The sequence below is a fragment of the Anabas testudineus genome, chromosome 7 (genome assembly GCF_900324465.2).
Source record: "Anabas testudineus chromosome 7, fAnaTes1.2, whole genome shotgun sequence".
Taxonomy (NCBI): Eukaryota; Metazoa; Chordata; class Actinopteri; order Anabantiformes; family Anabantidae; genus Anabas; species Anabas testudineus.
The window spans coordinates 21,362,241-21,390,022 of NC_046616.1; the positions used below are offsets into that span (position 1 = coordinate 21,362,241).

At 41.7% G+C, this 27,782-nt stretch overlaps 2 protein-coding genes across 2 annotated transcripts in view; both read right to left on the reverse strand.

Annotated features, from left to right (window-relative positions):
- The window catches only part of hspg2 (heparan sulfate proteoglycan 2), a 78,883-nt gene extending 59,812 nt beyond the window's left edge, over positions 1–19,071 (reverse strand). Inside the window, 1 exon segment of the mRNA XM_026368452.1 lies at positions 18,618–19,071. Coding sequence (XP_026224237.1) covers positions 18,618–18,680 — 63 coding nt within the window. The 5' untranslated portion in view covers positions 18,681–19,071.
- A 3,612-nt stretch (positions 19,072–22,683) lies between these two features.
- Positions 22,684–26,415, reverse strand: agmat (agmatine ureohydrolase (agmatinase)). Its single transcript, XM_026366996.1, has 7 exons — positions 26,076–26,415; positions 25,340–25,542; positions 25,124–25,172; positions 24,575–24,770; positions 23,675–23,854; positions 23,347–23,431; positions 22,684–23,240 (listed from the first exon to the last, which is right to left on the reverse strand). Exons 1-7 carry the CDS (start codon positions 26,357–26,359, stop codon positions 23,167–23,169), a joined length of 1,071 nt encoding a protein of 356 aa, XP_026222781.1. The 5' UTR covers positions 26,360–26,415; the 3' UTR covers positions 22,684–23,166.
- Positions 26,416–27,782: the final 1,367 nt, after the last annotated feature.

Consider the following 27,782-nt stretch of genomic DNA (forward strand, 5'->3'; position numbering starts at 1 on the left):
ACACGTCACAAAATAACAAGGCTTGGATTTTGTTGTAAAGATTCATGAGTACTTTCAATTGTTTTTCTTTGGACATTTTAAGAGTTTTAAATACAGGAGTTGTGGAAGGCTGTAGAGAACCCCAACATTTGGATACTTCAGAGGCAGCCAACAGTGTCTGTATTACAGTTTCAATGTGGAGGGGGGGGGGGCAATGAAGTGTAAAAACATTCCAGCCTAACATCCCTAGGCGTGAAGGCCCAGTTGACACCCCCAGAAGCCGCGTCTTTTCAATTACCACCCCAGCAGGACGGACAGACCACCTAGAATCACAGCAACTGCTCATTGAAGGGTGGAACCTGAACAAAAGCCCTCAAACCACCCTCTTTATTTACACATGCAGGTATAAAGAAATGCGCGCACACACACACACACACACACACACACACACACACACCTCGTTAACAGACACACAGTTAGTTATCAGATGACTGCCTGGATGAGGAATGAACCTATTCTGTTTTAACAGGGCTTTGCGGTTTGTGGGAAAGACCAAGTTATTGGCTTTGGAGGTTTAGCACTTACAACTACTTGGTGCTATTACTGCGAGAAAAACATCTCTAATGAGTAAAAACAGCAGAGTTAAAATGTTGCCAAAGCAAAAATATAGCAGAATGAGCCCGTCTCAGCTGAACTGCACGAACCATCAAACACAAACACAGTGAGAGTAATTCAAAAGATATATATAAATAACATTTCCGGCAACACTTCTGTAATAGTGACTTGCCGGGACATTGGGGGTGGGAGGGGTGGGGGGGGCTAAGGATCCAGCTCCAGTTCCTCCAGACGACAGCTGACAGGCGAGGTGCTGAGACTGGTGGCAGATCAGTGAAGAAGAGCAGCTCTTGGCTTGGCTCGTCCAGCCCAGGCCTGTTTATTTATAACAGGGAGAAACTGTTTGAAGGGGTGCTGTGTCACGTAAGATGTCCGCTTTCCTTCCCACTGGTGAGGGGATCAGGGATCTGAGGTGCCCTAACATTAAGCTGACACTGCAATACGGCAGCACCTCAGGACAAAGGCCGACTTCTTCTTCTGCAGCTGCAGTAAAGTGATGCATAAGAACTGCAAACTTCCTTCTGCGAAAAGAGCTATTCACATCTTTTTACACACACAGAAGCTACAGTACACAGCTCCCAACCCTGAAGCGAAGTTTAGCAGGTAATGTTGAACACACTCATCTCTGTCTAAGTGCAGCTGAGGCTGATGAGGTGTCATTAGTTTGCAGAGATTTTGGTCAGAAACCGAAGCACTGCTTAAATTAAAATGCTGACTTGATTGCAAAGGTTGATGAAAAGTGAAGGAACCATTAAAGGTATTTTTTTTTTAATCATCCTGAGGGGGACATGAATGTCTGAACCAAATTTCATGATTATCAAACAGTTGAAGAGACATTTCACTTAAAAACCACAACCTCATTAAGGCACAAAAAGAAAGGTTAGAGAAATCCCAGAGTCATTATGACTCATCCTCTGGAGACTAGAAATTCTCCAATTAGGATGCATAAACTGGGGACCATGAATGTCTGAACTTAATGTTCCAGTAGTCCATTCGACAGGTGATAAAGTTCACCAAGACAAAATCCTCAAAATGAAGTCAAGAAGAGATCACCTATATAAGCAGGGGTTATTCTTTGGAAATCAAGAATGTCCAAATCTAGTCTGGGCCTAGTGTGAACCTAAGTGATGGACCGACACCATACTGCTAGCATCACTTTAAATGCATATGAGCATGTGAAAAGCATTTTTTACCACTCTTATATTTTAGACATAGTGACAGATTATGTTGGGTTGATTTAATGGTTTGCTGAGCACTTCTGCTTTAGAAAGGAAGTAGCAGCAGCTGTTTGATGGCTCTGGTTTCCCTGCACCGATCGCAGCGGCAGTGTTAGATTTACTCCCTCTTATTTCCTCTTGCTCATTCTCGCCTCAGGACCAACTAATCTGACACCACCTGTTGCTTTGGCCATGCTCACATTGTCCCACATAATCACAGGCCAGAACTAGCTCAGTCTGTCAACTCGCTCCCCCTCCTGTGCATGATACTCAATGAGTTCATCATTACACTGTGTAGGAAAAGTGGGCTAAGTACACGAAATCTATGTGCGCAGCTTATGCAAGCGCTTCTGGAACAAAGTGTACATTCAGAGTAAGAACACGGTGGATGTAAAGTTTTCTACTGAGGTGCAGAAAAGAAAAACTTGCATATTTGTAATAAGACACTGCTCAGGAGTTGACTTTGTGAGAACAGAAGGATATCAAGGCGCTTCGGCCAGGGACAGAATGCCAGGCTTCCTGGCCAGAGGGAATAATTTGGTGGAAAGCGGTAAAGCCACTTTCCAACAGTTCCCAAGGTCATGCTATTTCATATGGCAATCTCCTAATTAACTGGCATTTGGCGGGGTACCATGGTGAAGCTTTTAGAACGGGAAACATGTTGAGCATCTCAAACCACTGGTTACGAACACTCTTTGTTTGGTAACCCAAGATGCACTTTGAGCTCATAACATCACAACAGATCCTGCTGGTAACTGAACAGACCCCTTTGTTGGGCGCCATCTGTGCATCAAAGTGCTCCTTCTTTCACACAACTTTTTCAGTAATACTCTGTGTTACCTCTGCCAAGATCTCAGTCCATCCACAGATGCGATGGACTGAGAATAAAAATATTATTTCTCAGCTGTTTATGCCATTAATACAAACATAACAGCACTGTTGCAGAAAAGATAGCACTGCTCCTCTCCAGATGTTCTGCACTAAAGACCAAACAAGACACTGCAGCCTGATGTTGACAAAGTGATCAAAGGGAGGAAAAAGTGATGGTATTCGGAGGTTATCCTTGCCTATAAACCCTCCTCCATCATCCCCATTGGAAATTACCTGACAGCTGTTTGTGCTAGCCAGTGCACCATGGGAAAGCCATAAGTGGGAGTAGAGAAGAGAACAGAGTGGGGAAAAAAACAGATCTGGCCTAAGAACAGCACGAAATATCCACAGGCAACAAAAAAGATCCACTTTCATTCTCAACCCACGCAGACAAAGGAAAAGGGTTCTCTTATCTAGATAAAAATCTCAAAAATAAATAAATAAACCCCCAGCAATGTCAGTATCACAGGTTAGGTGCCTTAAGACACTGATTAAAAGGAAATATGAAACATATTTATATTACACAAAGCATTCATTAATGAGTTCTTTGCACTGGTGGGTCAGCTGATGTTACAGCACCAATAATAATGGACTCCTTTTTGTCCCGATGTGTTAGATCACAGTGTAACTCTGCTTTGGCATTCTCATAAACTAGAAACATTTTTAGGGCGTCCATGTCTCCTCCCTAACTCGCATACTAATCCTCTATATATCAAGAACATTGCCAGAAAAATAGAAGCTGGACTTGTACTGGCACAAAAGTCCTTAACGTCTTGTTCCACCGAGTGGCAAAATGTCTCAGTTGATGGATTGTTCACTTGTAGAAAAAAACATTCCCCTAGGTTTGAGAACCCTTTTACGCTCGGGAGCCTACTGCAATAAAAGGATGTGTTCATGGGACGCAGGTGCTTTTACAGCATCTTTTATATAGAGAGCCTTCAATCTTATGCCTCACTTCCTGTAACTGCATACTGGAGTTGTTAATCACAGGATCGGACTGTTTCTGTTTGAGTTTTTCCTTTCCTCTACTTTTTTTTTTCTGTTTGATGGTGGTCACTTTTTATTTGTGGTTATCTGATTCATGCCAAGTGAGATTTGTCTTTTGTTGTAAGGTATTTAGGATATAAGTGCTCTTGTTTGATCCATTGTTGCACCGTCGCCTTCCTTACGCTTACAGATTTCTGCTTTGGAGGACTCAGAATCCAGCTACACAAACTGTGTTTTAACACTTACTGTGGGTTACAACACCGTAGCAATTTAGAAACCAAATGCCACACTAACAAACAGAGTGCCATTCATGAATTTGCCATTTCTGTTCCAAATGCCAGCATATTTTCCAAGTCATCTAATTGTGTTTTTTGGATTTGGATCAAAACAAGATTGGAAAAAAGCACACTGTCGCTGCCTGTTGGGAGAACTGGCAAAAGCTTAAGATTCACTTCCGAAGGCGTTTGCTGCACTAGTTCACCAGCTGCTTATCATAAGACAAAACTTTGCTTTCGTTTTTACTGTGGAAAGTTCAGACAGCTAACAATGAGCTCGAGCCACTGCCGATCTAATGTGTCAAATGAAATAAACCATATTTAGTGAGGCAGGTGACTTCTAGAAATCTATGTCATGGACCAGTGCTGACTGAGTTCCCACGCATTAAGACACAAGATCTCGGAAGAGAACAGAGGTGGAATTCCAGGGGGGAGGGGATAAAAATACCACAGGATCTGAGTAGCTGCAGGTGTTATTACACCCTACTCCAGAGGCCCTGCAGCCAGGGAAGGTGCAGGACAGAAAAGGTTCAGAGAGGAGACTTCTCCAGACATCTGTGCCATTTCAGACAAGTCATGTTTTATAAGGCTCGGCCATTTAAATTCTGTAACAAAACTAAAGTAACAACGTTTGAAGGAAACGTAACAATTGCTAAGTCACTGCACATTCCTCAGGGCTTCAAGCTGCTAATGTTCAGAAGAGCTGTGTTTACTCTTTGTGCAGCAACAGGAATTATTTGACCAGGATTTTCAAAGATGCTTTTGTACAAAACGCTCTCCTCTAGGCAAAACTCTACACACGCATTTGCTAGGTTCTATCGTCAGCGAGTTTCAGTGGAATAGGCAGGCTGCTGCAAAGGTTGGCAATTCCCCAACACCCCCCAACCCCCCTCTCTCCGTTTGAGGTTAGGACTGGACAGGAACCAATAAACACTGAAGAAAGTCATGTTTCAGAAAACGCTCTGAGTGGTAGCAGGCACGGGCCCACTGCTGTGCAGCAAACTGGCACGCCCACACGTGTACAGCACACGAAAACTGACTGAAGATCAAACTGGTGCCTAATCGTAAAACATGCACCTACAGCATGAGAGCGGGAATCTGTCCCCCCCCACCCCACCCCCATCCTTCTAGAGTAGAGCAACTTAGCAACTTTGTTTTCACAGCATCCACGTTTTAATGACCAAAAATAGACATGAATGTTTTGAAGCAGATCCACCCACACTCTGGCAAGCAGAGATGTGACCTTAAGCTTCAGCCTAATGAGGGACTTTCCTGCAGGTTGTCTTCTATGTTTGGTCAAGGAAGTCATCTATTTCCCCCCAGACCTAGATCAGCTCAAATATGTGAACATTCCCAAAGTCAATTATTGGGTTTTTGTATGTGAGAGGCGATCAGGTACAAATGTTGTCAACATAAAATGCTTACTTTCTGATTAGCTGTCATTTTCTCCATTCACAGTTTTAAATCTTTTATTCAGGCTCTCTCTATGGGGCATGACACTTGCAAAGAACAGGATTATCTTTTGGAGCCTGGTTCAAAGAGAAGGATCTGGGGAATCCCAGCAATTTGAAGGTGGGATTTCTCCAGGTATTGTTTTGTTCAGCAAGAAAGCTAAACCATATACAATGGAAAGAAAAAGTATGTGAACCTTTCAGGATTTCATGGTTTTATACATTAATTTGTCATAAAACATAATCTGATCTTCATCTAAGTCAAGAGTATTAACAAATATGATGTGACTAAAATAAATTCTGATATTTTATGTCTTAATTGAGAACAACCATAAAAACCACATAGTGCTAGGGGGAAAACCCTTGGAATTAATAGCTGGTTGACCTGGTAAACTCAACCAGGTGTTTGCTGTAGCTGTGGATCAGATAAGCACATCGTTCAGAAGGAATTTTAGCCCATTCTTCCAGGCAGAATGGCTTTACGTCTGTCATATTATTTGGATGTTTCGTGTGTGGCTCTCTTCAAGTCATTCCATAGCATCTCTATTGGGTTGAGGTCTGGGCTCTGACTTGGCTACTCCAAAAGGTGGATTTTGTTTTCCTGAAGCCATTCTGTTTTGGACTTGCTTTGGTGTTTTGGGTAATTGTCCTGTAGCATCAGGACAAACATATATGCTGAAGACTTTTTTGATACACTTAAGAATTCACCCTCCCTTCAATCACTGCAGGCCCTGATGCAGTAAAGCAGGCCCAAATCATGATGTTTCCTCCACCATACTTTACAACAATGTTTTTCAATGATGTTTTCATGATGATATACACTGACCTTTTTATGCCAGATGTATTGCTGTGTGTTCTTTCTAAATAGTCAAATTTAGTTTCATAAGTCCACAAAACATTTGCCAAAACTGCTGGAGTATCAATGTGCTCTTTGGCAAACTTCAGGCATGCAGCAATGTTCTTTTTTAGTAAGCAGCAGCTTCCTCCATGGGTTCCACACCTCTATGATCAATTCTTGATCATAGAGGTGTGGCTCACATAAGCAAATTATTTATTTTGCAAAGCAAACTCAAAAGGTTTGAGTGGTTTTTGTCAGTTATAATAGCTGTAGTCCACACCTCCAAACTAATTTTCTTAATTTATGCTAACACCTGACTCCAATTTGCTTTTTTGAGGTCATTATTCCAGTTCCTAATTGTAAAGTATGATGGAGGAAACACGATTTGGGTCTGCTTTGCTGCATCAGTGCCAGCTAATTAATTAATTCACATACTTTTTCCACTAGCACTATCAGGTGATTATGGTTGTTCTGAATAAAGACATGAAAAATAAAAAATTTTTGTGTCATTACTTTAAGCACATATATTTGTTAATACTGTATTACTCAGGGTAACCACCAGCCATTTCACTGGTATTTTACAGCTGCTAAATCTCTGTAAGCACATAAATATGTTTTTGAATCTCATCCTAAATTGTCTGGGAAGAAGCAATCGGTCATTCCCCTGTCAGTCAGTGCCTTGGAAAGAGTCGACAAAAAAAAAAAAAAAAAAAGACTTGCGACAAGCTTTGGCAGCTGATGTCTGAAGTTTCTTGTACTGTTGCAATGCTTCTGACTTTAGACAACAAGTATAGAAAAATCCAAGCAATCCAAAAACTTTAGTCAGTCTCTGAGCAGACTTTGGATAAGCAAACTGAGAGAGTGCAGGAAGAAGATATGGTTATGAATATGGGTCAGGGGAAAAGCTGCTGGATGAGAGATAAACAGGGGTCCCGTCTTTTGTCCAAGGTCAACAACAGCCTCTTGAGATGTCTCAGACTTTTCCTGCATCATATACAGTCTTACGGACCTGACGTCTAGCACAGAACCACCAAAGTGACTGGGATTTCTAATTTTACACTCTGTACTACCATCAAATGCAGTGGCTTCAAGACGAGTATCACACATTGTTATCCCTTTTAATAGTTTTCCTATCTCTTCACTACGTACCCTGTTTAACTTCAGATAACACTACTTTTCAGTATCATTATTCTTAAAAGCTATGCCACTCTGCACTTCATCACTGTAGTAGCAGAATATTAACTCACCTGAAATCATCTCAAACAGATCTCAAAACAGGACTGAGGAATCCACAAGCATGGATATCCGAGTGTGATATAACAGCATTTCAGTTTTAGGTAGCTGGCTTGGTAGAGCAGTTGTCTGTAATCCCAGAGTTACTGATTCGATTCCTGGTTGTTCCTGGCTACATGTCAAGGTGTCTTTGGATAAGACACTGAAACCCCACAGTAGCAGCGTCATCTACTGTAGCTGTCCAAACAACACTTTCCCAAAGGGAATCAATAAAGTATGTCTTTATCATTATCATTAGCCCATTTCCCTGATGAAGTTAGGGGAAGGAATTCCCCCAGATAGGGCCATGTCTGTGCTTAGTTTGATACCAGATAACATCTCTGAACCAAATTAAACATTTCCTTGACTTCACTTACCACACCTCCAAGAGAGAGACCATAAAAACAATCTGCCTACACGTTCAGAGCCTAAAGAGACAAAAACAGACTTGTACAGAACTATTTCAACTTATTGACCCGTTTCTACTACTAACCTATTGTTCTTGTAATGACCCACTACTCCACCAATAACTCTTTAATGAACATGAAAAAACAGATGACTTTTAGGGTCTCCTAACTAACTGTTCCTTCACTCTTTCCCCACATTTCTACAATTAAGCTGCTGAGTAATTTACTATCTAATCTGATTAAAATGGTTCACAAAATGGAATGGATACAAAAACAAGACCCGGGTTGCAATTTAATAATTTTTTTCTCAAAGTGAAATGGAAACACCTCATAATATTATTGCACTTTTGTGTCTAAACCAATAAATACTGATCACACCCCTGTGCAGCTAATTGGAAGCACAAATAATTATTATGGCCATTGATTGTAGGTATTTATTTTACAAGCAGAGGCTACTTAATGATCGTGGTCCTGTGCTTTGTAAAAAGGTCCCATTATTAGCCATAAAAGTCAGCAGTTAACCTAAAAAGGCGATCAACTAAACAGGAGCCTTAATTCTATTAATTAATTAACAGTCATCCCATTTGGCATGTGTCAGCGTTTATATTACCATAATGTAAGAGGTTATATTGTGCTCTTCAATAGTTTATTATACCAAACCTCTATACATGTGGAACACCGTCCTCTACATGGTTTTCATTCCTATTGCAACCCATGTTGTTGACTACATGTGGACCCTCTCAAATAAGCTACAGTTATAATCAGGACCATGTGGAAACTATTTTGCCTTACACTAGAGCAAACTGTTGTGAGCAAATGCTGCAGGGTGACACACAGCACAGACTGCAGTTCAGTCACTTTAATAATACTCCACATTTAAATGATACAGGAACTTAAGAGGATAGGAGGAGGGCTTTGTACCAACGACACAACAAACCCGAGGGCCGACGTCTGACAACCATAAACGCAGTCTGGGAGTATTTTCCTCTCAACAGATGACAGATGAATTTCACCTGTCCTCATAATTCTACTACAGGCCTTAATTTGAAGGTGTGCTCACACCTACAAAGACATCTGTTTGCCAGAGGTTTATGCAATAATACAAGAAAGCAGCGGGGCTAACCTGCCTATTCATTGAAAGCAGATGTGAGGGATCTATTTCCTACTATTATCAGAGGTAATTATAGGCAAGGGGCCCCGTGTGTCTGTGTGAAAATACACAAAACTCTGGTGGTTAATCAGTGAAGTGAACCCGTCAGGTATACGAGAGAAGAGAAACTCCAGTCTGCTTTGTGTGTGACTCATCACTACACTAACAGATAAGCCAGCACAAGCCAGTTCTTGGCAATTCATGGAAAAAACAAAGAGCAGAGAGCGGATTTCAGCTTTCACCAGTGAGGTAGAAACACTCCTTCATCTTTCCTGACTATTTTACAGTACAACAGTAATGTAATAACATAACAGGTTATTGCATGTAGAAAACAATGTCATAAAAAAAACTACCATTAATTCTGATGGGGTTTTTCAAGTGAGCCTTAAGCTATTTATTTCTCAGCTTTGTTCCAAGTATTCAAGATTCAAGATCTGAGACCACAACTACAAAAGATCTACAACACAAATACAAAATAACATCAATATAAAAACTATATAAATATATATGAGGACATATTGATGAAATGGGTCAATAATAATAAACCAGACTGGAATCATAACATAAATAACAATACTGACAATAGTCCGTTCAGTTCCACACCTCCTTACAGCCTCAGAGGGGTTGTATAGTTTGATGGCCACAGGTATAAAGGATCTACTGTAGCGCTTTGTGGAACACTGGCTGAACGTGCTCCTGTCTAGCCAACACAAAGTGTAGTGGGTGGGAGGGATTGTCCAGGATTGAGAGGAATTGAGACTCATAAAGCATGCACACCATGGTGCTGCAGACGTTAAAGGACCTGACTCTGAGCCTTTTTGTACAGTGCAGATGAGTTCTTTGTCCAGCCCAGTTTATTGTCAAAGTAAACTTCCAAGTATTTATATTCTGATACAACCTCCAACTCCTCCCCCTTTATAGAGAGAGGGGTGACAGGACTCCCTGATTTCCTGAGGCCCTGTCTAGTAGCTATATGAGGCAGAATGAATCAGGACTGACAATGCATGTGAAGCAATGCTATTTATATGTTTATATATTCTAGTAATTTGGATATTTAACTTATTATTGCCATTTTCTGAATTCATTTGGCACAAAACATGATCTGATCTACATCTAAGTCAAGACTGTTAACAAATATGATGTGCATAAAACAAAAACACAACTTTATTATTGCTAGTGGAAGAAGTATGTGAATTAATAACTGGGCCTAATGCAGCAAAGCAAGCCAAAATCATGTTTCCTCCACCATACTTTACAGTTAGGATGATGTTTTCATGGTGATATGGAGTGACCTTTTTATGCCAGATGTAGTGCTGTGTGTTCTTTCTAAATAGTTCAATCTTAGTTTCATCAGTCCACAAAACATTTTGCCAGTACTGCTGTGGAGTGTCAACGTGCTCTTTGGCAAACTTGAGCTGTGCAGCAATGTTCTTTTTATTAGGTAGCAGCTTCCTTGGTGGTGTTCTGCCATAGACACCCTGCTAGTTCAATGTTTACCCTGCTGTAGACTTAAAACACAGATGTTAGCCTGTTCCAATGATCCCTTCAAATCTTTGGCTGTCACTCGGGGTTGCTTCTTTACCTCATTGACGAGTGTTTGTTGTGCTCTTGGGGTAATTTTGACAGCCTGCCCACCTGCCCTCAGAATTTTTATGTTATTATTATATTTGTTAATACTCTTGGCTAAGATGAAGATCAGATCATATTTTATGACAACTTCATGCAGAAAACCAAAAAATTGCAAAAGGTTCACATCCATTTTCTTGCCACTGTACTTCAAAGTGGCAGCATAACTACAGATGGACGGGACAGATACGTGTTTTTCTTCTTTGAAATGTATTTACAGGAGCTCAACAGTTACCAGAAAGAGAGGACAGGAGAGGTCTGCAGCATGTGAGTGGTATCTGCAATAGCTATATTTAAATTTTTATGCAGACGTTATGCCAGGGGGACAAGCCCTGGGCTGCAACAATAATGCTGACTAGCCCTCTGAAACATAGCACCCAGTGTTGATCAGATTCTAATCTCTGCATGTCTGCTCAGCATTTTGTAAAAAAACAAATAAGCACAAAAAACACAACAACGGCTGGTTCTTCATTAATCTTACACTGGAAATGCCACAGTTAAACAAAAGAATGAAGGTAACGGCGTGCCCAAAGGCAAGACTGATATCTGTGCCAAAGAATCTCACTGCAGTTTGATGTTGATGCCAAATTTTACCCAAAACGTTCCCCCCAAATCTCTACTCCTTGTGCCCATGACAAGGTCAAAAATAGAGCCTCAGCAGGTACAACCTGCTAGGGAGGAGAGGGCCTCTTCCTGGCACAGCTGAAAGAGTCTCCGCTATGTGCTTACAGTCCACATACTGTAAATCACACAGGCCCCTCAGTTCAGGGAAAGAACCATTTAATTACCCCTTTTAAAGCAATAATTGCCTAACTTAGCTGGAGGTGCTGCTTGCATGAAGACGAACAGAGAAGTGAGACCTTCACTGTCTCCGATGTCTACGGAAAGACGATAAAACCTCAAGCACTGAAACGAGATTAGTCGTTTAGATGAGCAAGACTAATACGTGTACCTCATGTGGTTATAAAAAGAGTTCAATACAAAGATTCAGAAACATACTTCCAGTTGTCACATTTAATTAAATATCACAACACCTGTGCACTGAACAGATCCCAGAGTTTAACAGCTGCCGCTCTTACAACTCAGGACTGATTTGATGTGGTCAGACGTTAATGGTTACTGTCAACTGTAAATTCAGCTTAGCGCAGGCTGACTCATGATTTCATAAAAGCTACACAGGGTTATGTGCAAAATGTGACATATCTGAACTTCATGTTATGCTTTTAAAAGAGTACTTTTTCCTATAGATCACCTGTACATATCTCAAGCTTTGCTGAGCAAACAGTAAACTGCAACATTCAGGAGCATAGAAATAAGCTTTTAGATGCATTTAGATGTCTCCTCATTCCATGGAATCAACAGATGGTTTGGGTGGAGAGATAATTATATGCAGCCACTTTAGTCAAAAACCACAGAAATTCCCCATGCCTTACCAACTGTGTTACAAACCAACCTTAAGCCTCAATAGGCCTGCCAGGTATGGTGTAGACTCACTTACTGTCAAGCCTCTGGGCACATGAAGGATGCTAATCTACTTTAGTCACTATGGTGGTTAAGGACTCTTTGTGTCTCTTTGTATTTATCTGGCAACTGCCCACATGAATAAAGATTAAATGTGAATTCCCAACTCAGATTTCCCCCGACAGTGCCCTGGAAAAGCTTCAAGAGAAGTGTGTTTGAAAATTATCAGAAGGCCCAGTGGTGACGGTTTCCAGCAGCATCCAAGAAGCTGTGATTTTTAATCTAGTGAAACACTCACCTACCAGCGGGCTCACATTCCACTACTATCAATGGCTTTATTCTCAATCCTGCAAGTTCCCACACAGGAGCCGACTGTGTTAGCGTTACCCCTCCTGTTACACAGCCGTTCTCACAAAAACTGTACATCTCTTTGTATCAAGAGTGTAGTGAAGACATGTCAGCTGTAACGCACATCCTCACTGTTCACCCAAAACTGTGCCAAGGTCCAGGGAGGTTGTAAGGGAAGCTAAATTTGTGCAGTAATCATAGTTTAGGAACTGTAACTTTGTACAGCAGGCCTGTCGAGCCTTGGATTACCCCAAGGTTTGTCCACAGCCAATTCTACAGGATAGAGAATCGTCTCACGTCTGGTGCACTTTGTGTGTTATTTATTTTTTCATTGAAAACCTAATATGAGAAAAAGCGTGTCTAAATTAAAGACTTTATTTTCCATTATGACACAATTTGGCTCATGACAGAGAACATGCACCTTCAAAAGCCAAAAGGCTGGATGGAAAATATTTCCAACCATGCAGCTTTGCTCCATTGAAACACACTGTGATATATTTAAATACGAGTAGCTGAGGTCAAAAAAATAAATAAATAAATAAATAAATAAATAAAGAGGGCTTATACTTTGGCATAATTAGGTCCAGGGGAGTTCATTAATCCTTATTTCTAGCTTGTTATTTGCAAAGTTATAAAATAAATAAATAAAACAAACTTGTGAAAACTGCTGTACAGCTTTGGTACTGGACTCAGTGCCCAGCTGGCAAACAGTCCAAAGTGCCTGCTGTGCAAAACATAAAAACCTGTCACTAATACCTCTAGGTTGTTACTGCGTGTTTGAAAGAAGATGACAAAAACATGCAAGCAGGAAAAAAAAAGACCTAAAGCACCATTATGGGAAATTTCTAATGTAAACATGCTTCTGAGAGACACTAGACTTAAGAAGACAAACAGAAAACACTGGGTTAGTTCTTTCACTAAATTAAGGACAGGACATCTAAACTGTGCACAGGAAAGACTGAATAAACTTTGCTTCAGGGGTCCTCTTGTCCTGCACATAATGCCATGTTTGATGATGGTGACTTAGCAGGGGACAAAGGTTTTCAACCACCACAAGCCACTGCACTGAAACAATGGTCTGCTGGCAACCTCTCAACCACAAACCCACTAAAGCTATAAAGATATCTTATCATGGAGCAAATCGCTTGTCCAAAGCATCTGTTACCAAAGCAACAGGGAGTGATGCGGTGTCCAACAAATAAGTGGTTTACCACTTGTTTACAGCGTGCACGGATTCGTAGAGTTAGTTAATCAACACCAAGGGTGCAGAAAGAGGCAAAGACAGAGGGTGAAAAGAGACAGAAAGCTGAAAAAAAAAATCCTCTGAGAGCACAAAGTATGCACATGTGCACGTAGAGGGGGTGTATGTATAACAAAGACAAAGATGTTATGTCTCTGTGGACGGCAGCTGACATGATAACACAGACCAGACTGGTGCTGCTCTCCTCCTGTTTCTCCTCAGGGCCTGTGAAGCCTCAGTGAGGGGCACAGATGTGAAATCCTCCATAAACCAGAAGCGATGTGACATACTTTAGCCATGGCCGACATTACAGAGCAGTGTACCTGTTACTGTTTCATTTGATAAATCAAGAACAGCACTAGTTAAAAGTGATGAAGTTCTCCTAATACTCTGATTTACTGTTAGCCAAGCTCCGTCTATCTGCTTAACATCATGTTCACACTACTGCAAATAGTGCCGACACACAGAGAGGCCCGCAAAAAAGAAAAATCTGACTATTGTATGCACTTCCGCCTAAAATGATGACTTGACTGCTTTTCAAATGTGCATTTTCACTTTTTTCAATACAAGGAAATGGCTTTTAAGATGATAACTATCTTCAGATTTGCCATTGTCCTTTATTAAAAAAAAAAAAACACAAAAAAACAATAAAGTCTAGTTCATCAGGTCTGGCGTTCAAAAAGAACAAAGCATTTAAATTGAACTCTCTGGCTAATTAAACTCCCGAATAGCAGCAGACTTGTTTGAGTGCCTACAGACAGGCCTGAATTAAATAACAGCGAGCAGAAAGGGAAGCCAGCATCTCCCTTGTTATTTACTTTTCACTGAGCCATTACACCCTGAAGTCTGCAAATTTCCTTCTGTGAACATTAAGGGTTTACCAGCAGCTTAGGTGAATTTGCATCTTCTTAAGGTTACAATAAAGTCTCGCAAAGATGGAAGGTTTTCAGCTTCACAGGTAGAGACTTGTACAGTAAGGAAGTGGAGGAAGGGCGCTGTAAGTCTGGTACTCAGGGTGAGAAGAAATCGTCAGCTCTGATAAGACTGGTGTCTTTTTTTTTGACAGGATGTCAGGGTTAAACCTGGTTTTAAGACAATAAGAACAAAAAAAAAAAGACAGCATTCCTCCACAGAAAAAAATCTGTTCACAACACACCAAAATACCTTTGGTGAAAAAAAGGGCAGCAACCCCCATTGGAGTGGCTGTGGAAGTCGACAATGCAGCAGGTCTCCTGAGTAAAAAGTAGAACTTCCAAGTGACTTCCCATCAATGCCACTGGCAAAGACAATGGCGGATTCAATAGGGCACAGACAACTATAGAGCGCCTTCAAAGACTAAGTGCACTATAGTTAGCATTTCAATGACTCTCTAATAGGTGTAAGCCTTAGTGAAGCCTGGGAAAGGATGGAGGAAGACTGTTCAAGATGGGCACATGAGTCAGTCTGTACATTTATACTCTTCTGTTCTTCTTTTAAAGTTGTCTACAGACGTTAAGATTTATAGTAAAGCAGGATAAGGAGCAGTACATACATACAGTAACATCACAGATGGAGAACAAGCCATTTTAAGATTACAGACTCTAGAAATGAGTACACTTTAGAATCCTGCTCACTGAGTCATTCATTCGTCAGTGCTGCACCTACAGCAGACAGTCTGTCTAGTTAAAGGACAACCGCTAAGTACATTTTAATTTATTAAGTGAACAGAGAGCAGCATGAGCTTTTTCCTTCTCGTTTGCAGAGAGATTTGGTTGGTTGAAAAGTGTTAACCTCACAATAGACACAACCTGACAGAGGCTTCCGACCGCTCTGCCAACCACAGACGAGTGCTTCAACAGTGGGCAAACGTATGGGTGTGAAGAGGTGTGAATGGAAAGAGTGGGACTCCAGTTACAACAGGCACTGGCTCAGGAGTATGTGCGCTCATGTCAGCACATGCACACTGTGCAGTACCAGCTGAGGTGCAGCTGTGTTTGGAGTCGGCTCTTCTGGCTGACACGGACACGACACTGGGCGTGAATACACAACGCCACCGCAGCAAGAGAGCAAAGTGCACTGAGAAAACAGTGTGTGTGTGTGTGTGTGTGTGTGTGTGTGTGTCTGAGGCGAGGGTGAGGTAGGAACACGTGTTTTATCCATCTTTAGACCTTTGATGTATCTGTGTAATCTAAATTCCTAATTTACATCAAAGCACATGGGGACATGTGGCTATATCATGTATTTGAAGAACTTCCTGCAAGGTAGCAAAATGCGAGACATCTCAGCATCACCGGCAACTCTAATATGGTCCTTTAAGTCAAACACAGGAGGATTCGCCTCTTCTACCCATACCAAGCGACGGGCTCAATCAAAACAAGAGCAGGGCTCACTTTTCAGTGGGGGCAAGGGGGTCAAAAGAACCACTTCTACATCCAATAGAACTATTGTAACAGCAAAGACATAACAAGAAAAGCTCAGACAATGCTGAACAAATGTTGGCCTTGTTTACTTCCCACATGACAGCTTTTCTATGGGGTAGCAAACATTGTGAAATGACTGCTGCACACAAAGAACCTGTAAGATGTTCAATATGTGAAGTCCAACGGCAAAAAAGACTCAAAACAGAGTTGCACAAGATGCTTGACTGGATACACAAATTTAAAGGCGAAGATCAGGAAAGAGCGGCGGCTAATAGATGTGAATAAATGATGAGGGGACCCCGCTGAACTGAGACAGAGTCAGGCTCAGAGTCCTCACCTCTGTGACCCCTACGTTGGCCCAAGTCACACCTCGCTGCAGAATCAGCAAACGCCTACTGATCTGGAGACCATATGTGCCAAAGTGCTCGAGGAGCATTGGCCCATCAGCCAAGATGGCCTCCCTCCTGCGGCTATAATTCAGCAGTGCACTGTTTACTGAACCCAGTCTTCGAGCAGTTGTGTGAATGAGTTTGGAGGGGGCAGACCTTCCCTACTGTTCAAACTGCGGAGTGGAGTTTGTGTTTGCACTGCTGCGCTTTGAAACTCCATGAAGTCCTAATCGACTTTGAATGGGAGTAAAACGCCAAGTAGCCGTGTCTGAAATGACAAAGCGCCTCATATGTTACATGATATGTTACCCAGCGCAGACTAAACGGATCACAAGACGTCGAACTTACTCGATGAGTAATATTTAGCGCGGCAAGGATGAGGTTGGGACAGAGAACAACTTACGCACACGACACATGCTCGACAGTTATTAGAGTCCAGGTCAGCCGCTTGTAACAATCTATACTGGGAGAGATCGATGTGCCACATTTGTCTGGTGTCTGCTGTGATGTCATACACTTTTATAGAACTCAGATCATAAGGAAGAACCAGAAGCCTTATCAAAACCATTTCCACTTTTTAGCTGTAAAACTAGTTGAATCAGGTAATTTCACACACTCGCACTGCTGCCGGTTGACAGCAGGATACGTGGACCCTCTAGTGATGGACTGGTCTCACCCATCGAGACTTTATAGCAAGGAGAAAGTAAGGCCTGTGGCAACACCAGAAGGTGTCCTCGAATTGAATCAAGATACCCCCTGCTGTAGTTCATCATGCATAGAAACAGATGCTTGTGGTTTCAAATAATTCAATTGTGTTGGTGGTGTGGATCTAGCACTGAGGTAAAAGTGTAGAGGCAATCTGCTATTACGCTTCCAGTGTCGGCCACACTATAGATGAGAACAGTCTCTAGAGGGACGGAGCGGCTTTTGTGGATTGAAAGATACTAAGGAAGCTGCGTTCCCTTCGAAGATGCAGGTAACTTCTGCTCTGTCTCAATCTGACTCACTGACAGACACAAACTGATAGATCATGCCTTCAGGCGGAAAAGGTGGAGCGTTCAATAGCACGCCACTGCTGGATGTTAAAAATACCCTGAAGTTGTCAAAGTTCCACCTCTGTAGTTTTTTTGAATTTCAAGCCCATCACTTCCTCACATGCTGTGTATCCAGCAGTGAAGGGTTTCTGTTTGCCAGCCACCAAAACAACAACTCAACAACTCACTGATCAACACAGAGCAGTCGCAGATAACTCAACCACGGCAGCTCTGTGTTTTTTTGGGGGGGGCAGAAGAGTGAGCGACCAGACGGGATTTCTAAATGGTGTGTGTGTGTGTGTGTGTGTGTGTGTGTGGGTGGGGGGGGGGGGGGGGGGGGGTCTATTCTCAGCAGCGAAGCAATGGTCATCCTTTATACGATTCATACTACAGATACAGCAAAGTAGAGAGAACTTATCAGAGACGTCACACTTGTGATGTGTAATGAATGAATCAAATATGGTGCACACACTCCTAACTGCAGTACACCTCAGATCAACTACTGTTACTCTGATGGGCTCCAGATCTTTTGGGAGAACTTATTAAGAAAGACAAATGCTGTAAATGTAGGAGGGGGTGGGGACAAAAGACAAACAGCAACACCGTCAGATAATAATAATCTCCATACATCTGTTCTAACTCAGACACCGTGCAGCAGCAGGCTTCAGTCCGGGCGAGAAGGGCTCCGGGGACACTATGAATAGCTTGTTTCTGTGGACAAACTTAGCCCTCCTCCTCTCAACAGGAGCTTCTAGTTTGTCACATTACTTTGAAAAAGCATCTTTCCAGCTCCAGCTCCAGCTCAGAGGACACCCCCTGTATGGAGCAGCCCTGCTGCAGCACACATCCTCAGCCTATTTACTCCAACACAAACAGTAACATCAACACCCCACACACACACACACACACACACACCCCCACCTCTCTCTTTTTTTTGCCTTTAATAGGACATAAAGGCGCCGATTTGTAACTTTGACTCGACCTCTGCTGTTTTGCTGGGGAATGAAACAGTAGATCCTCCTGAGAGGGAGTTAGAGGACAAAGTTGGAGCTCACTTACAGCCAGCAGCTGACATGAGAGCAGCAGAGCAGTAAGTCCACAGATCGAGGCCGGGGAGCCCATGTTCCACCAACCCAGCGCAGGCTGCTCGGTGCTGGGTTAAAGGAAGAAGCCGAGGTCCTTCACTCCTCCTGGCCGCCGGACCGACGTGCGTCTCCTGCACCTTCTCTTCGCTCCGACTTTTCTCGTGGGTGCTTCTGTGCGTCCCACGCCCGGTGGGACTTCATCAACAGGTACGAGGACAAGCGGCTCCTTTTCACTGTGCCGGGGACGGACACTGTCGAGTCGGATGCTGAGAGAGGGGCTTCAGAGTTAAAGTTCAAGCTGCTGCTGCTCCTTCTTCTTCTTCTTCTTCTTCTCCGTGCACTCCGAAACTTGGTTCTCACTGGGCTAAATGCGCTCCTGCAAAGTCACACTGGGAAGTCAGTGCGCAGCCGAAAAGTAAAAGGCGGAGTGGACTTCAGGCGGGGAGGGTTGGAGAGGAGACAGCTGATCCCGGCGTGGGGACAGACGCCACCTACAGTAGCAGCCACGACACTGTGTGGTGGTCCACAGTGGAGGAGTCAAACACTGTGCTGACAGGAGGGGATTTTACTACAAGAAGGAGAAATAATGATAGTCCCGTGATGACGTCACGTGGAGGACTTTTTCAGTTCTGATGATGTCACTGTTTGTAATACCTATAATGCTTCTCTAACTAGAAGCAAGTCAGTAAAGATTAGTGGAGCTGCAGCTCAGTGGTTTGATGATGGAGCTGGGTTTGGGTACATTCATTTAATTCCTCTTAATACTCTATTAGTCTATGGGATAGAGGTGAGGGAGCCGTGATGTTTGTGGTCATTTTACGTCACTTTCAGTCTGCAGGGTCTTATTGGACGTGTGGGGCTTTGTACATGTCTGTGTCCAGGGCCCTGTTGTGTCAGAGCAACGGTGCATTGTATTTTATAAAGTAATCACACAGATGACTTGCAGTATCATCAAATGCAAAGTAACCAGGACGGTGTATGGGAAAATATATATAATATATATCAGTTACTGTGCCAAAGTAAAAATAACAGTGCTGACAAGTTGAATGTTGTTTAACGTAGGCTACTGGCACAGAGTGATGGAAGAAGTATTCCTACATTAAAGTACCAGCAGTGTACTCTGGTAGTCTTACATAAAAGTAGAATTACTGTGGTGTAAAAATAAGCTTTTACAACCACACCCTGCTTCCAAATCTTGCTACTACTAAAGTTTTACCAGCAAACCTAACCTGGCAGTAAACTAGTGATTATGCAGAAATACCTTTTTTTTTTTTTTTTTTTAACCGTTTATCAAAAAGTCTAATCTGGAGATTTCAGGCAGTTAACCAGCTCTACACCAGCACTGCACTTTTCACGCCCTCCAGTAATTCATTTTTTAAGTGCCTAATGGAAACTCCCAAACTAGTTGCAGTGAGCCCTCTACTGGGCTCAGAGAGCACACACACCAAAGACCACAATGACTTTATTAGATACCGTGGATACAAAGGACCAATTCAAGCATCAAGTAAAAATAGAGACTTATGGGAATTAAGTGTTCCATGTTGCTGTCCCATCAGAGATGGATCTAAATATAAGCCCCACACAGAAATACACAGTAAACAGTTTGCCAGGCCTGAACATCCCTATGTTTGTGTCCACTCGTGTAACTGGTATCAAGAGGGTGTTATCATGCAGAGACTTGTGAGAACAGCTGTTGCCAATTAAAAGCTGAACCCTGAATAGAAGTGGAGATGAGCTGCACTCATTTACGCACCAAAATAGGCTGAAGGGAGATACACATAATAGGATTACCAAGATGGCTGGTATGTTATGAATGTAATGCTAGTGAGTTTTACACTGTTTTATTAGTTAAAGTCAACCTGCATATAGACACACAAAGAAGAAAGGCCGAGGAAGGAGACGAGATGTCATCGTCAAAGGCTTCACAACAGGGCAGCGTGTACTAACCTGAAGCTTGAAAACCCTACGAGGGGTCACAAAACAAATGTGGGAGGTCGACAAATATCTGCCACCCAGAACAGACAGACTGTGTTTTTTCAGACTTTCTCCTAATCTTTGCTTTTTTCTTGTGGAATACCAGCTAATTTTACCTCTTTTAGAGGATTTAAGAAATCATGAAGAGTTTTGAAAGTGTTGCAAGCCAAGAGGGTTGGGAATTCGACACTTCTGAATATCAAATATTCATTACTTTGCAATGTTGATTACACCTTTGAGTATGATCAGAGTCTTAAATACTGCTGGCTAAGCAGAATGCTTTCTTTATTCCCATCTGGATAAAAGAGAACGAACGTTTCTGTTCTTGGACTGTGAATGCATACTAGAAACATCTCGCTGACCATTGTGGTGTGATTTGGGGACTCCTCCCTTGCCTCCCGTCAGCAGAAAAGTACTGGAAAAAAACATGTCAAACATGTTTAGAAAAACTGCCTCAACCCATTATTACAGGTTCCAAAACCAAACCTTTAAGGATACTTTGGTATCCTTGACTCATGCGTTGCTAACATGGACCAAGTGTTCTGTGTGACTCACAAACACCATCTACTGGTGCTTCTGGCGCATTAAACAGTGGAACAGGAGTCAAGAAAGTGCTGGTTAACAAGCACGTGTATAGTGTAGATAATCTAAATGAATGCCAGAACAACATAATAGAGAAACCTGGTTTTCAAAAGAGCCGTTAAACACAAGTTAAATCTGATTGACTCCCAAATCTCCGATGCTGTGCTTTCAATATGTGCACTTTATTTTAGATTGATTAGATGCAGTCCATGAAGAATGGCGGTGACGATGTCAGGTGACTCACCCTGACAGTGGCCTGCTCTGTGTGTTAGATTAGAGAAAGTGTAGCACAGTGTTTGTTGCCAAATGGAGCACTGCTATACAGCTGAGGAGAACAGCTGTGAAAATGAGCAACAGAGCAACCAGAGATTGTGAAATGATCCCTGTTTCATAGGGAGTCAGCAGCCTCAGAGTGCACACATTAGGTTACAGGGGAAGAGGACGTACTTACGTCTTTGAAAAGACAAACTGAACATATTGTTTTATATTGGCGTTGATATTCATAAGAAAAAAGCACAGAAAGCACAAACAGCATGTGCCAACTCTTGAGACATAATCTTAATATATTGCATAACCGATGAACCAGACCCCATGAAAGTGCAAAGTGAATACTGTCAAGATGATCTTGGATTGGGATTTTGGAATTAACCAGTTAATAAGTACAAACAATAATCATATGTGCACAGTCTGTGCAAAATGAAAAACACTACATGGTCAAGACCCTCTCCTACAGTCCCAGCTGGGATTGATGGGACATGTTGCCACATACATTTATGTCCACATACATACAATACAAAAAGCAACAACTGTCCCTCACCCTCTAAACATACAGTAGCATACATTAGGTCTTACTGTTCAGGTTGGAGAGAGCTGTCTTGGTGGATGGACGATATTTTACTGTTACAGAGGACACAACAATGACATTCCATCAAAAAGGTGCTCTGGTAGTTTAGGAAGTTAATAGATCTACTAAATATAAGTTAAGAAATGTACAGTTTGAGTTCATGTTTCAGATCAAGACAACTAAACATCGGATCCTACATCTCCCATAATGCAATCTGTCTGATCCAATTTTACTGAGAAATCTACTTTTATTGCTCTCTTACTTCCAATTGTTAAAAAAAGAAGAAGAAAGAATCGCAGCTCCTGTCTTACCTCAGTCTGAGGGGCCACACAGCCGTCATGTTAGGAATAATCCTTCTTAGGTTTATGTTTGATATGATGAAATGTGGACATAACATTATGAATTACAAACATGTTTTAGATGCGTATAAGCTGGTGGGTTTAGTTAGGAGGCTCTCTCTTGGTTGTGAAGTCAAGTAAAAATCAGGAAACTAGACAGACTGTTACCAAAATATAAGTGTCTTTATTGGCTTGACAGAGAGAACAGCTTTACTTTGTCCATGGACAACAGCTGGAAGGTAAATAAAGAGTGGTTTCTATGTATGTCAGACATCCTTTGTTTAACTGATTAAAGCAGGAACTGTAAATCAATAACCTGTTTATTGAAAATTCAAGAAAAATGACTGTCAAGTATTTTAATAGTAATGTATCAAAGGTCATTTTTAAAGGAAAAGTTCAAAACATTTTCTGATTCCAGATTCTAAAATGTGATTAGTTCATACTTTTCTTTGTCTTTTTCTTTGGAAATCTTTGGTTAAAAATCAGACATTTTGGCTACATCTTCTTAGGCCATGATAAGACAGAAAAGGCACATCTCACTGCTGATATTGTGTTATATAAGATGATAAAGATGTAAATATATAATACCATGTAATCAATCAAAAGCTTATTTTAAAGAGTACACACATTCAAAGCTAAAGTGAATAATGATTAATCAACCTTGTTGTTGAAGTATTTAGCAATTGATTTTCTTATTTTACTTCGTTTAACTGTATTTGGTTGTTGCAGGATTTCTCCTAATGGCTTAATCGGCTGGACTTCCAGTCCTGTACTGTGCGGCCAGTTCAGTAATATTTAATTTTTGGGAGGACGCACAGCATTTCAAAGAGGAGGTTGGCTCCAGTGAGTGCAGTGTTGCCTGTTAAAGAAAAAGAAGTACACTGTATAATGCTTGCAAAAATATCTACATACTTAGATACATATGGAAAGAGTGACAGTGCTATACTGAGAAACGTGTTAAGTACCTGTAGTGTCATAAGGTGGAGACACCTCCACTAGGTCACATCCAACTAGATTCAGACCACGACAGCCCCGGATGATCTCAACTCCCTACATCAAACCAACATAACAAACACATTATTATTCATGAAGTACTGTGAATATTCAACTTACAGTCTCCATTTTTGTACATTTTGTAATGTAATCGTCATCTACCAATCGTTTTAGTAACATCAATTTGAAACACTCACATTCCTCTGCTGACATTTTCTACTTGAAGTGGTGGAGTCAAATTAGTAATATGACACAGGTCTTTGTTAATTATGTAAATGAAGCCTGTTGTTTCCTGTTCACCTGGATGGGAGTAAGCCCCGCTATCTCCGGTGTGCCTGTTCCAGGGGCAAAACCCGGGTCTAGTGCATCGATGTCGAAACTGAGGTACACTGGACCGCTGCCCATCTGAGCCCTGACCTCAGCCATCAAAGGTGCTAGAGACTTGAACCAGCACTCTTCCACTTGGACCACACGAAAACCCTGCGACAACAGGGAATGTTTGTTAAAACACATACTGGATAATATGGAAGACGATGACTAGATCAATAAAATGACCGTACTGTATCTATGACGGACTGCCCCGCTGACTGGATGTAGATTACATGAGACTTGTTTCCTGCTGTTTCCAGATTTTATGGAACGCCAAGTAAAAACAGGCTAAGATAACCAGCTACATTAGAGGTGTATAGTGGATCTTGGTTACTCAGGGGTATTTAAACCTGAGATTAAAGAAAGAAACATATATACAAATATTAAACAGTATTTGGTTGGTTGGATTTCATATTTTTGTTGGTTACTTTCACAGTTATTTTTACTGGGAATGTAAGCACCTAATAGGTCTTTAGATCATCCTGCAGCATCTCTATTGGGTTGAGGTCTGGGCTCTGACTGAGCCACTCCAGAAGGTGGATTTTGTGTCTCTGGTGCCATTCTGTAGTTTATTTACTTAAGATATTTAGGGTCGCCGTCCTGCTGCATCACCCAGCTTCTACTGAGCTTCAGCCTGCCTCCCTGACATTATCCTGTTGGAGACCTTGATAAACTTGGAAAAAACTTAATTTTCCTGTCGACAAAGGCAAGATGTCCAAATCCAGAGGCAGCAAAGGAGCCCCTGTTATTAATACTTTCCACCATCACTCTGTATGCAGTAAAACCAGATTATTGGCATTTGTCTTAGGTAAAGTGTAAAGTGTAGAGTACCTGTGCTCGACTCCATTCATATGAATCTGCAGAGTAGCCTGAACCACGCAGCCCAATCTGGACCACTCTCTTACAGTCCAGTAGTCCTTCCTCCACACAACGTCTGAACGGCGTCCCGTGTCCAATCTTCTCCCCCAGGACCACATCACTGGTATCAGCATGAGCATCCACGTGGACCAAACCTACCGGGCCATGCCTGATAAAACATCACAGTGATCTGTCATGGCTAAGTATACATTTATAAGCAATTTACTATACAGTCACGCAAAATGTCACTAGAATAATAAATGTATTGTTTTAGAGCTGGTTGATCAGTTTTTAGTTGGATAAAACAGCAACATGTTTTACAGTTCAATTAGTGTATTAGTTAACAAATAATCAGCAGATTAGGTTTGTTGTTTTCTTAACTTTCATTTATTCTCTCTTTTGTTTACTGTAAAATGGAGGAAAAGTGAAAAAGCCTTGTCTGGGAAATGTAAACGTCTGATAATATGGATGAGATACAGTCTCCAGACAATAGTATGATATCATGATACACAGCCTACTTACCTCTCAGCAACAGCTTGCAGGATAGGATATGCAATTGTGTGATCGCCACCTGCAGACACCAAAAGCTCCTCAACATCTGACCTTTGATCAAACTATTGAAATAGGTAATAATTGTACAGATACAGTGTGGCTTGCTTTTACTCTTATAAATCATTTACTGGGCTTTTGTTTGTCTAGAAGCTGAACAAATCAATTTTTGAACTTGGCCGCACTCACCCATCGTCAGAGGGATGCAGCCAGTAGCCAGGATTTTCCTGTACGCCTCCCTGATGCGTTTGCAGGTGTCTTTCAGGTCATACACATTCACATTAACGTCCCCAATATCGGCCACCATAAGGGACTCATAAGGCGCTGCCCTGGTGCCACTGTTGTACGCCCTCAGCATGGCCGACTCTACTCTGATCTGACGAGGACCAAACCTGGAGGTGTGGAGGAACAAACATAAAGTATAAGTACATCAACACTGCAGTGATTTCTACTTTAAAGCTGCAACATGCAACTTTTAGGAATGAAGCTACCGGTGGCGGGGGACTCAACATCAACACACTCTGCTCTGTTCAGCGCTTCGGTTATAAGTTGTGATGAAATTATAATAAATAAGAAGCTATAAAACCTCCCAGCCAAAACAGAAAGAGTTCTCTGACTGGTTAGAAGGGTAATGGTACTGCTGTTGTTGTTGATATGAACAAAGTTAACTTATGTTTGCAGGAGTTTTACAATATTACATCTTTCTCTGAATAGATTTTCCATTCCACCATTCTGTAAATAGTTGAACTATTGCCCCCTGTTCACATGCCAAAGTTTTCTACAGAAAATTAAAAGATCTTATGAACTGTATATTGTTTTGACTCTCTCCTAACAGCTCTAACAGTGTCTATCCTCACGACACAGTGTGTGATTAACTGGGACCCCCCCCCCCCCCCCTGGCAGCAGCTGCAGGGAGGAGCAGCACCTCGCTCCAGGTCGGTTGGAGGTCCCGGTGTCTATCGGGACGCCGACAAACGCCGCATCGAGCCCCTCCGCGCTCTCCTGGTGAGGTAGTTTGGCCATGGTGGGGATCCCCGACACCCGTGCGACAAACTCGGCGCTCGGCGGCACATTGTAGCGGCTCCCCGAACACTTCCTGCCGGGCTCTGTGCACGGATCCAGTCTGACGCCGCACACAGTCAAAGTGTGGCGCAGAGACAAGTCCGCGGCGGCACAGGTTCTTCTGAGGTTTCTCCAGCGTGCAAACATGCTGGCTTTGAGTTTTGAGTGCAATAATATGGAAGCACAGTATGAGGTACGGTGACACTCTGCACTGCTACTTTAAGTGCTTCCGTTTAAATCCGTAACATCCTGTGTGTGTGTGTTTGTGTGTGTGTGACAAAAAGCACACTGAGGTCAGCGGTGGAAGTGGTCAGACTTCTCCGTGTTTAATGCACCACCTCTGCACGTCCAGTAAAAGTGTTTATTGATTAACTTATTTATTTTATATACACAGTTTCTGTTACTTTCTTATTGTGGTTTACAAAGTCACGACATGATCTCGTGACCGTGAAGGCGACACGAGCAGGTGGGCGGTGCCGCCTGTGAATGTGCTGATCACACAGAACAGAGGTCTGAGAAATAAGAAAGAAAAGAAAAAGGAAAGAGGTTCATGAACAGTCATCTGTACGGTACTCCGAGGAAACACACAGCACTCAGGTTCATCTTTGAGCACTCATCATCGTCAATGTGAGCATCCACATGGATTTGTACAGTTGATGAATTCATTAATGGACAACCATTGTGGAGGCTGACATGACATAAAACGTTTCTATGTATAGAAATACGTTATTTTATTCATGTCTGAAAACAATAACAACTAAATTAATGTGTTTTGAACCACAATGAAATGTTTACATTTTCCATATGAAAACCCTAGCCCTAGAATCAAGGTAGTGCACGAGATACTAAATTACTTTTTTATTATTTGAGTAATTCAAAGATGGTAACCTAAATCAAGTCAAGGTTTGAAAATCATCATTTTGATTTGCTGAATTGAAGTAATGAGAGGAGTCAAAGGAGTTACATTTTTGTTATTGATTTGAAATGTTCTGTGATAAACACAACAAAATTACGACTTTATGTCGAAATATTTAGTTACAGTTATGAGAGACTAAAAATAATGATGACTTATGTCCTAATTTCAATTGTTAAAAAGATAACTCGGCAGGTGTATTTTCATTTTATTCTGTTCAGGGTCTTTTCTAGGTTATTTATCTTTTCTTGGTGTAGTTTGTCTCCCATATATTTTTCACAGCACTTATTTGTTTCAACCCAACCATTGTTGCCTCTCTCTTTTACCCCAGAGGTAAAACTCGTAAATTATAAATTAGAAAAAAAAATTAAGTATATAATAATATAAGGGTCATAAAGGCTGTTAAAACGGCAGTTTTTAGTTCTTGTGTACATAATGTATACATACTGTTCTTTTCCATTTTGGAAAGTGTATTTAAAATATAACAAGCAACAACCTCAAATTAAAAAGGTACAATAATGAATTGCTGAGACACCTGTTGCTTTGTCTTAAACCTTTAGTTAACATATAGAAATGATATATTCCCTTTTCCCATTCCCCATGTTTGCATTTGTGTTCTGTACACCTCTGAACCACATCACACATCATCACCACACA

Bases quoted from the DNA above. Each gene is read 5' to 3' on its own strand.
- agmat (XM_026366996.1), bottom strand. From the start codon at position 26,359: ATGTTTGCACGCTGGAGAAACCTCAGAAGAACCTGTGCCGCCGCGGAC. The intron at 24,771-25,123 runs GTAAGTAGGCTG...ATGTTTTATCAG, and splicing joins CTGCAAGCTGTTGCTGAGAG to GCATGGCCCGGTAGGTTTGG. The intron at 23,855-24,574 runs GTACTCTACACT...CTGTTGTCGCAG, and splicing joins ATGAATGGAGTCGAGCACAG to GGTTTTCGTGTGGTCCAAGT.